Genomic DNA, 11,775 nt, shown 5'->3' with positions numbered 1-11,775 from the left:
TTATATGAGGAAATGTTTCTTTGACTCACTGTAAATTTTTGCCATAAAAATTAACTAAACAGTGTAGGCAGAATCATTTAATGGATTAAAATTAATTTAACACTGGCAAAAGTATTTTAAAATGACACTATTGAGACTTGCCTTAAGCAATAAAATATCACTGTGAGTGTTAAATACCCCCAGTGTTCATGATGATCAGCACTAATGAGTATAACGTTTCCCACTGCAAGTGTTCTTTTTTTCCTTTTTTTAACACTACACAGTGTCATTAACACTGAAATTTTAACAGTGTAGACAGGGTACAACGAGTGTTAAAGTTAACACTAGATGTTAAAGCAACACTGCTGATTTTACTGTGTATAACAAAATTTTAATAACATGGCACAATTAAAGGACCTTAGTGAAAGAACAATTCAAAGAACTGTTATTGTTTATTTGCCGTGCAATATGGTTTGGAGGGGGCATCAGGCTGCTTTTGTCACGCAGACCAGGCCTGAGTGGGTCGTTATAAATTTTACCCTGTTGAAACAGTGATGAAGCCCCTTCGAGATTAGACTTTTTCAGAATTATAATTACATGAGTCCAGTTGCCTTTTCTTGATGCTAGTCATCAACCTGTCAAACAACCTTACTAACAGAAAATCTTCATAGATTTGGATTAGAGCACAATTGCGATGTTTTCTTCATTCGAGGGTTCTGAAACGTAGGGAATCACGTGACACTTTCGTCAATCTCCAGTTATCGTTCGGGCGCGCAGTGCTTTCTGGAGAATTTCATGTTAGAGCACCACTAACGTTTCTTTAATCAACCGCCTGACTCTAACGCTAACGTGGAGGTTGCACGCGCCGTCGCGTCTGTTCAAACGGCGCTCACGGCTAGGATGCTAATACATTTAGGTTTCTTGTATTTCGCCGTGCTTTATCCCTGCGTGACGCCAGAAAACAAACTGCGGCTTATCGCTTATTAATCGTGGTGTTCTCTCTCTCGAAGAAGAAGGAAATGTAAGGAACCCACCAAGCGCTGGTATTTCGTGCGCGAAAATGCAGAAGGCAATGCGACTCAATGATGGCCACATCACCTACCTAGGTCTTTTGGCAAAAAAGGACGGCACGAGGCGGGGATGCCTAAGTAAGAAGAGCTCAGACAACACGAAATGGCACACGAAGTGGTTTACGCTGCTCCAAAACATGCTGTTTTATTTCGAGAGTGAGTCGAGCTCGCGGCCCTCGGGATTGTACCTGTTGGAGGGCTGCGTGTGCGACCGGTCGCCATCGCCTAAGCCATCGCTCTCCGCCAAGGAGTGCTTAGAAAAACAGGTAGGACTGAAAAGAGGACAATTTGCTCTGCTGTGTTTCAATCACTTTGCCATAAACAGTTCTAGTTTCATAGTGGATCAGGCAAGAAGCGCTAAAATGGCAATCTGATTTCTAAATGACCCCTTTTAGAAACGGTTTTTATCGCAGCAAGTGTACACAAATGAAATGAAAAGCATGATTAGCAGCTAGGACTGCTGTCTCATGTATGCAGTTTATTCAAATGTCATGTCTGGTTTTGTGACAGCTCCCTTAAAATGGGGGTGGGAGGGGGGACTGGGGACTATATTGCATTGTACTATATAATAGGTTGGTTACATAATATGTAGCATACACTGACTTACATGTTAATTATCCATGCCTAAAATGATCAAAAGCCCATTAAGATAAAAAATGGATAGGGCAACACTTGATTTATTTCGTAAGAGTTTATGGTATATATATATATATATATATATATATATATATATATATATATAATATAATGATTGGATTGGATTAATTATCGATACATTTCTTCATCCTGACCAAAACGTCCAAGTGTAGGCTTGATGCTCTTTTTTTTTCCCAAGAGAAAGAATGATGCTAAGGAAGGCACTTCATGAATCAGAGTCGCCATCATGCGGAAAAGTGGCGTTTGACGGGATAATTTTATTCCGGCACTGTTATTAATAGCAGCATTCCTTGGCAACCGTATCTTCCAAATTATGTTGGGTTTTAAGACACACTGTTGGTCAGCATTCTTTCTTTCGCTTTCTCGCTAACGTTTTGTTTTCTTTCAGATAATTTATTCCTCATATGAACATTCAGACATTTAATGACTTGGACAGGGTGTTCAGCTCAGTCATTACTGCAGTTTTGTCAGTCTCTGAGCTCTGAAGTGTTCAGTTGTGAGACAGACCTCACAAAACCCCTTTGAAAAACATTTTTATTTGATATTCAATTTAATTTTTATATATATAGTGCTTTTAACAATGAATTTAGATTTAGATCTGTAACAGTGGTTATATATTAGCTTTTCCATATGGGCAGAGGGCCAGCCCCATCATTTATATTAGCCATTCAGCAAATATTAAATACCTACTAATTCATAACTCCATACATTTTAAATTCCATTGAAATGCTAATTACCTATTGTGAGTCACCAACGCTGAAAAAAAATTTTATTTGACAGATTTAAGCCTATATGCCATTGATTTGCCCACGTTTCAAAGCATGAGCCTGCCTCACTTAACTTCCATAGTCATTTGACCTAGTGGTCAAAATGGGAACTGCAACACATGCTAATACATATAATAGATAGCCCATATATAGATATATATTGGCATATTTTTTCTGCCTTACGTTGTAAACTCTCATTTGTGTATTACAGGGTTACTACCAAAACTCAGTAGTGCTCTATAGTGTAAGTCAATTGTGATAGGCTCTCATCATAATATAGTTTGCAGACATCCCACGTCCTCCAGAAGTTCCGGGAGTCTCCAGCATATTGATAGCGGCCCCCTGATGCCCACAAATTATATACAATAGCCCGGAAATCGATTTTTTTTCGAGCACGAGAGAGACCGTAGAATTTCTAATAGTAGACAGGCTCTGGAGAGACAGAAAGTGAGTGACAAGACGTAACGAGAGAATGACAGAGATTATATCCTGATAGGTCTAGTTAGCAGAAAGAGAGACCAATCAGTTTTCTCTGTGGGCGGATTTTACAGTTGACTTCTCTCTCTCTTCAGTTCGTTCATCAGATTAGGGTACCACTATAGTTCATTAACGCTGTAGTGTCGTGCAGTGCCATGGCAGAATGTACAAGAAAAAAAAAAAAAAACATACTTCACCCCAGACTATACTAAAGTGTACCTCTGCTTAATAGGGCTCAAAAATAATGACATTTGACTTTTCGATTGCCCATGGTGGGTTAAATAATTGCAAAAGACATGTTGAGGTGAGGTTAAAAGGTGTCATTTGTTCATTAGCATAGTAATATAAGTATAATGTTATTTAAACTAGCTGGCACCAAACTCCCTGTTGACTTTCTTAAAGTTGTAATTGAATAAAAAAAAAAATAGCTCTATGAGTTGAATAATATAATATAATATAAAAATGTCACATAAATGTCTTCTTACATGTCAACAATTAAACACATTTTTTAATCTGTTTATGTGGAGGGATCACTGTAGGAGTCCCTGTGTGTGTAAGTAGTTCCAACATGTAATCAATTATTAACATATATTAGAGCTGCAACAACTAATCGATAAAATTGATAATAATCTGTTATGAAAATCGTTGTCAACGAATCTCATTATCGATTAGTTGGTCTGCGCGCGGCACAGAGGGGATTTACTTATTACTTTACTTCTGTTCTGAAAACATGCTTCGGAGAGTAAATGCTAAAGTTGTGTCCCAAATGAAGTACTACACACTTACACTATGCACTCTACACTACCATCTAGTGTGTGAATTTTAGAAAGGTAATATCATCTCAAATATAACACTAGCGTTTTTTTTACTAACTGGAAGTATAAGCCGCTTCCTAGGAGACGGCGCATGATGTCATATGCACACTAGCATTAGCAGACACCCAGAGTCACCGACAATGACTTTCTTCAGTTTACTTTCTGTCAGCGTTATCTTTTATTCCCAACATGACCTCAGTCACCAACAGACGGAGGCGAAATCTTCAAGTGACTGAGGAAGAAACTGTGTAACCTCCAAGTCCTCTAAGGCAGTTTTAAACACAGTGGAAATCAAACTGATCCACGAGGACAAACTTATGTTTATATCTAAAATGCTCCACTGTGTGCAAGGGGCTGGGGAAACTGGTGCAAGCTACTTAAAAGGTTTAATTTAATTTAAGTTTATTGTCATTATATGCTGTATTTGCACACTTGCAGTGTAAATTCTGTTGTTTATTATAACGGAAGTGATCTGTTAATAATGAGGCCGTGTTGCTGATCACGCGCGGTGTAGAGGCGCTGACACAGAGTGGGAGCGCGAGTAAGATCTGTAATGTCAAATTAAAACATTAAAAGTAAAATAATATGGCTAAAGGCAGCGAGTAACAGGAACCACAATGTGCAGTGAAAGTGAGTTTTTATTAATAATTTAGGACTGTAGTTTAATTCGGTGCTTTTTGTGCATCCATAAATATAATGCATAAATACTATAAAATAAATTATATATAATATAAACCAATAAACTACAGTACTAAATTTGTGTGTGTGTGTATTGGATTCTTTTCTGTTCTGGACAAACAGTTGTGTAAAGTTTTAGTCTGAAGTTTATATTTGTAACACTCAGTTTGTGGATTTTATTTTTAATAAACCAAAAAAAATGGTGCTGAAAGTTTGCCCTGCCCCATCAGATCAATTGTTTAATCGGAAAAAAAAAATAAATCAACTAATCGATTATGAAAATAATCGTTCGTTGCAGCCCTATATATATATATATATATATATATATATATATATATATATATATATATTTATCCATCCAGCTTCTATACCGCTTAATCCTTTTCAGGGTCACGGGGAACCTGGAGCCTATCCCAGGGAGCATCGGGCACAAGGCGGGGTACACCCTGGACAGGGTGCCAATTTTATATATATATATATATATATATATATATATATATATATTACACACACACACAGTATCTCACAAAAGTGATTACACCCCTCACATTTTTGTAAATATTTGATTATATCTTTTCATGTGACAACACTGAAGAAATGACACTTTGCTACAATATAAAGTAGTGAGTGTACAGATTGTATAACAGTGTATATTTGCTGTCCCCTCAAAATAACTCAACACACAGCCATTAATGTCTAAACCGCTGGCAACAAAAGTGAGTACACCCCTAAGTGAAAATGTCCTAATTGGGCCCAAAGTGTCAATATTTTGTGTGGCCACCATTGTTTTCCAGCACTGCCTTAACCCTCTTGGGCATGGAGTTTACCAGAGCTTCACAGGTTGCCACTGGAGTCCTCTTCCACTCCTCCATGATGACATCACGGAGCTGGTGGATGTTAGAGACCTTGTGCTCCTCCACCTTCCGTTTGAGGATGCCCCACACATGCTCAACAGAGTTTAGTCCATCACCTTTACCCTCAGCTTCTTTAGCAAGGCAGTGGTCGTCTTGGAGGTGTGTTTGGGGTCGTTATCATGCTGGAATACTGCCCTGCGGCCCAGTCTCCGAAGGGAGGGGATCATGCTCTGCTTCATTATGTCACAGTACATGTTGGCATTCATGGTTCCCTCAAAGAACTGTAGCTCCCTAGTGCCGGCAGCACTAATGTAGCCCCAGACCATGACACTGTCACCACCATGCTTCACTGTAGGCAAGACACACTTGTCTTTGTACTCCTCACCTGGTTGTCGCCACACACGCTTGACACCATCTGAACCAAATAAATTTATCTTGGTTGAGTTATTTTGAGGGGACAGCAAATTTACACTGTTATACAAACTGTACACTCACTACTTTACATTGTAGCAAAGTTTCATTTCTTCAGTGTTGTCACATGAAAAGATATAATCAAATATTTACAAAAATATGAGGGGTGTACTCACTTTTGTGAGATACTGTGTGTGTGTGTGTGTGTGTGTATATATATATTTCAAGATGGGGTTGCGGGGGTGGTGGAGCTACCTCCCTGAAATGAGTTTTTGCAGGGTGGGATATCTGCGTTTGAGGCATTACCATTATTCATGTTGGCCTGCCTCATCAAATTCTCTGACCATGAGCCTCTGCTGCTAATGAGCAAGCCGAAGGCAACAGTAGTAAGGGAAAAAATGACCTGAGGAAGACACCTTGAGAGAAGCCAGGAACCCATCCTCTTTTGGGTGACATCGGATAGTTCAATTACTCGTCACAACTGTATACTATAATGTCAAACAGTACTGAGTGTGTTGAAAGGATTCTCAGTATGTTCAATGGAGTCATTTTTTAAATTTTGCTTTAAGTCTCCAGCAGGTGAAGTACTGAATAATGAATGATCCTTGAGCATAGATTGTCTTCGGTAAATGCAATCTAGGCTGGCCTACACAGCAATCTTTAGGGTATCTGTGTGGCACTATCCACAGCTATCTCATGGAAAGATTAAGGTAATCCATGAGCCATCCTCAGCAGCAGTGAGTGAGTTCCAGGTGAGGGAAGCTCCAAGCATTGCCTAGCATATGTATGATTATGCAGTTGATTAGGATTGTAGCTCAGCCAAACTTAATGTAACTCAATATCAGAATCACTAACCAGAAAGAGTATGGTATCATGCAGGAAGAGAATAGCTGCAAATAAGAAAGGTGTCTCAAATATCCAGTAAATAACCTACAGTGAACTAGTAAAATACAGAACAGTCAGTTGTTTTTTAGGGGTGGTATTAAAGTGGACAAGTTTTATTTAGGCTTTATATAATGATTTCTCTGCAGTTAACTGGCCTTCCATGGTGTATTCTTGCCTCACACCCACTGGTCCAGGGATTGGCTCCAGATTCACCACAACCCTGACCATAGTCAAGTGGTTACTGAAGATGATTGAATGAATTAGATCTGCAACAATTGGTCAGCATAATCGATTTAGATAATGAAAAATGATCAAAGTGGATTTGTACATTCTTTGCATCATTTACTTAACCAATAACAGAAACATATAACATAAGAGTGCATATTCCTGGTAGAACGTAATACGAGAGAGGACGTTGGTGATATCGGAAGCAACGTTGGCAGCAGAAGTAGTAAAGTGAAACTATTTCACCACACCGATATAAAGCCAATATAACACAAATTTAATTACAGTAAATGAGACCTACAGAAAATTGTAGAAAATTGAAGCTAAAGGAACATTTCTTTTGCATAATATTATTCATTTAGGATTGTAGTTTAATAAAGTGCTGTTTTTTGTGCATATATATATATATATATATATATATATATATATATATATATATATATATATATATATATATATATATACATACACACACACAACACACATAAATAAAATATATAATATAATAGTATATATGCATTACTTTATATGGATGCACAAAAAGCACTGAATTAAACTACAGTCATAAATTAATAATAAAAACTCACTTTCACTGCAGCTTGTGGTTTCTATTACTCACTGCCTTTAGACATATTATTTTAATTCTGTTTACTTTTGATCATAGTGTTTTAATTAGACATTACAGATCTTACTCACGCTCTCACTCTGTCTCACCACGTCTACACCGCTTGTGAGGAGTAATGCGTCCTTGAAACTAACAGATCAGTTTCATTATAATAAACAACAGTTACACTGATACAGCATATAATGACCAACTTAAATGAAACTAAACCTTTTAAGCAACTCGTGACAGCATCACTGTCATGCTTCCGTGCTACACAAACACCGCTTTATAAAGTTTGATCTTCTCCGCGGTGTTTAATATAAAATGCTTCCCTGCCTTAGAGGACTTGGAGGTCACACACTTTCTTCCTCAGTCACTTGATGATTTCAGTCACTTGATGATGGTGACTGAGGTCATTTTGGGAATAAGAGGTAACGGTGACATAAACAGTAAAGTGAAGAAAGTTATTGTCAGTGAATCTGGGTATTAGGCTAAAGCTAGCGGTGTCGCATTACGTGCGTATGACATCATGCGCAACTGACTAGGAAGCAGCTTCTATTTCCGGTTAGTAAAAAAAACGCTAGTGTTTTATTTGAGATGATATTACCTTTCTAAAATTCACACACTAGACAGTAGACAGTGCATAGTGCAAGTGTATAGTACATCATTTGGGACACAACTTTAGTATATACTCTCTGAAGCGTGTTTTCAGAAGAGAAGTAACATAGCGAGTAAACGTGCCCTGTGCTGAACGCAGACCAACTAATTGAACTAATTCGTTGACAACGATTTTCATAATCGATTACTATCGATTTTATCAATTAGTTGTTGCAGCCCTAACAGAGTGTGGATCAAACTTTTAGTCCCAATGCCTGTACATAATGACATTCTACCCAAATTTCCTAATTCTCATCCTTCAGGAAATCACTCACCAAACACACAAATACCAAACATATGTTGACATATGCTGGTGGCTGTTAATACACTGCAAATGATCAGTCACACTAGTAATACCATAATAATGCATTCTGATTAATTCAAACAAATAGTGGTTATAAAGATGATAATTACTGGATAACACACGGAAGAAAATTTCAGTTGTTAAGGTATTATTCTTGCGGTCCTTTGTCCTGTAGGATCTATGGAATGTTCTGATGCCATCTGTGGAATGTGTGAATAGGAAAAGAACAGGGGGGACTTATCCACTAGAAAGATCAGAAGCTCTCACTTCAAAGGGGTGCTTCCCCTTTCTTCCTGAAGTTATCAGCTCATCCTGTTGGATGAGCCATCTGGTCTTGTCCCATGTCTTAAATCAGTGAGCTTGTCAGAGGTTTCTTTGGAAAACTAAGTTAAGTTCTTTTGTTCTCAGGATAGCTGGTATTAGGCAGACACAAACAGGCAGTGATTTAAGTCGGCTTCTCAGTGTCTGCTGAGTGAGGGTCCAGTGTTTTATGGTTCTATTTTCTGGGTCTTTTGTCTGCCTGTTCACTGAGAATCCTTACGTATCCTACAGGCATCAACCTGGGCTCCAGGAGTTCTGCATGCTTGAAGCTGATGGCATGTAGGGGCAACATCAGCATCCCTTTCTGTTTTCCAGGGCTGTGCTGTATTTAGTGCTGGGTGTGTTGGCTGTGTTAGGCGTGTCTTCCTTAAGCTCAGGTCCTCTACCAGAAGCCTGGTAGTTTGAGGGTTCTGTGCAGTATCTTGGCTGTTCCTAGCTCTGCACTCTTCGGACATAAACTTCAGATGTTGTACCCGGAATCTGCTGGAGCCACTCTCCCAGTTTGGCGGTCACAGCCCCTAATGCTCCTATTACCACTGGGACCACTTTAGACTTCACCTTCCACATTTGTTCCAGTTGTTTCTTCAGCCCCTGGTACTTCTCTATCTTCTCATGCTTCTTCTTCTTACTGTCAGCTGAGATTACCACATCTGTCACAACTGCCGTTTTCTGCTCTTTCTCATCAACCACTATGCTGTGTTAATTAGCCAGCAGTTGCTTGTCAGTCTGAAACTCGGATCTTAGCTCTTCTGCTCTTAACCACTTTCTGTGTTGTGTCCCATTGGGACTTGGGAACTTCTAATCCATACTCAGCACAGATGTTTCTATACACTATTCCAACCACTTGGTTATGCCTTTCAGTGTATGTTGTCCCAGCTTGCATCTTACATTCTCTACTACAACCCCAATTCCAAAAAAGTTGGGAGGCTGTATAAAATGTAAATAAAAACAAAATGCAATGATTTGCAAATCTCATAAACCCATATTTTATTCACAACAGAACATAGAAAACATATCAAATGTTTAAACTGAGTAAATGTACCATTTTAAGAAAAAATAAGGTAATTTTGAATTTCATGGCCGCAACACGTCTCAAAAAAGTTGGGATGGGCGCAACAAAAGGCTGGAAAAGTAAGTGTTACTAAAAGAAACAGCTGGAGGAAAAATTTGCAACTAATTAGGGTAATTGGCAGTAGGTCATTAACATGATTGGGTATAATAAGAATATCTTAGAGAGGCAGAGTTTCTCAGAAGTAAAGATAGGATGGAATCTGGATGGAAGCATATGTTTCTCTAAAACCTGTATAAACCTTTCAGCATTGATTGTGCCTTTCCAGATGTTCAAGCTACCCATTCCATTGCCACTAATGCACCCCCATACCATCAGAGATGCAGGCTTTTGAACTGAACGCTGATAAAAAGCCTGATGGTACCTTTCGTCTTTAATTTAGAGGATGCGGCATCCATGTTTTCCAAAAATAATTTCAAATTTCGATTCGTCTGACCACAGAGCAGTTTTCCACTTTGCCTCAGTGCATTTTAAATGAGCTTTGGCCCAGATAAGATCGTGTCGTTTCTGGATCATGTTCACATATGGTTTCTTCTCTGCATGATAGAGCTTTAACCTGCATTTGTGGATGGCACGGCGAACTGTGTTCACAGACAATGAGTTCTGGAGGTGTTTCTGAGCCAGTACAGTGATTTCCATTACAGAATCATGCCTGTTTTTATGCAGTGTCGCCTGAGGGCCTGAAGATCACGGGCATGCAATATTGATTTTCACCCTTGTCCCTTGCACACAGAGATTCTCTGAATCATTTGATATTATGTACTGTAGATGACGAGATATTCATAGTCTTCACAATTTTATGTTCAGGAACATTATTCTGAAATTTTTCCACAAATTGTAGATGCAGTTTTTCGCAGATTGGTGAACCTCTGCCCATCTTTACTTCTGAAAGACTCTGTCTCTCTAAAATACTATTTTATACCCAATCATGTTACTGACCTCTTACCAATTAATCTAATTAGATGCAAAATGTTCCTCCAGTTGTTTCTTTTTAGTAACACTTACTTTTCCAGCCTTTTGTTGCCCCCATCCCAACTTTTTTGAGATGTGTTGCGGCCATGAAATTCAAAATTACATTTACTCGGTTTAAACGTTTATGTTTTCTATGTTCTATTATGAATAATGTATGGATTTAGTTGACTTGCAGATCATTGCATTCTGTTTTTATTTACATTTTTTTACATTTTACACAGTGTGCCAACTTTTTTGGAATTGGGGTTGTATATGTTGTACTGTTTCACGGGTGTCTTTGCACAGTCAGCACCTTGGGTCTTGTCGGTTGTGATAGACCTCTGTCTCTATGGAATTGGTGCTGTTTGTGTGCTACCATGATCATAACCTCTGTGCTGTCCTTCAGGCCGGCCTTTGCTAGCCACTGGTAGGATTTCTTGATGTCAGCCACTTCCTCTATCTGCTGATGATGCATCCCATGGAAAGACTTAATCTTTCATGATCTCTTCTCTTCCCCCTCAACACCCTCTGTCTTCTGCTGCGTGAGGCACTCTCTTATGAGTTCATCCCAAGGGGCCATCTTCTTGATGTATTCATGGATGCTCCTTGTTTTATCCTGGATGGTGGTTCTGACACTCACTAATCCTCACCCTCTCTCTTTTTGTCGCTCATAGAGTCTCAGGGTACTGGACTTTGGGTGGAACCCTCCATGCATTGTGAGGAGTTTCCGTGTCTTGACATCAGTGGCATTTATTTCCTCTTGTGGCCAACTTACTATTCCAGCTGGTATCTGATGGCTGGTAGGGAGTGCATATTGATGGCTTGGATATTATTCCTACCATTAAGCTGGCTTCTCAGCACCTGTCTTACACTCTGGAGGTATTTGGCTGTAGCTGATCTCCTTGCATACTCATCGTGTCTCCCATTAGCCTGTGACATACGAAAATACTTGTAGCTTGTAGCATAACCCTGTATGCTATCTTGCTTTCTGGTAACTCCACCCCTCTTTGCCACCATGCGGATATAGGAGGTGGCTGATGGTCATTCCACT

General features: G+C 39.0%; 1 protein-coding gene across 3 annotated transcripts in view; it reads left to right on the top strand.

Annotated features, from left to right (window-relative positions):
- Positions 1-348: 348 nt before the first annotated feature.
- The window catches only part of rasgrf1 (Ras protein specific guanine nucleotide releasing factor 1), a 415,815-nt gene continuing 404,388 nt past the window's right edge, over positions 349-11,775 (top strand). For 2 of the 3 annotated variants that reach the window (XM_053623247.1, XM_053623249.1), the window contains exon 1: positions 349-1,315. In XM_053623247.1, coding sequence (XP_053479222.1) covers positions 1,040-1,315 — 276 coding nt within the window. In that variant the 5' untranslated portion in view covers positions 349-1,039. The remainder of the gene's footprint in view (positions 1,316-11,775) is intronic. The other variant, XM_053623248.1, reaches the window with a different exon arrangement.

The sequence above is a fragment of the Ictalurus furcatus genome, chromosome 4 (assembly GCF_023375685.1).
Source record: "Ictalurus furcatus strain D&B chromosome 4, Billie_1.0, whole genome shotgun sequence".
NCBI classification, from domain to species: Eukaryota; Metazoa; Chordata; class Actinopteri; order Siluriformes; family Ictaluridae; genus Ictalurus; species Ictalurus furcatus.
The sequence above is the reverse complement of the archived record's forward strand: the minus strand, read 5'-3'. Positions and strand labels throughout refer to the sequence as shown.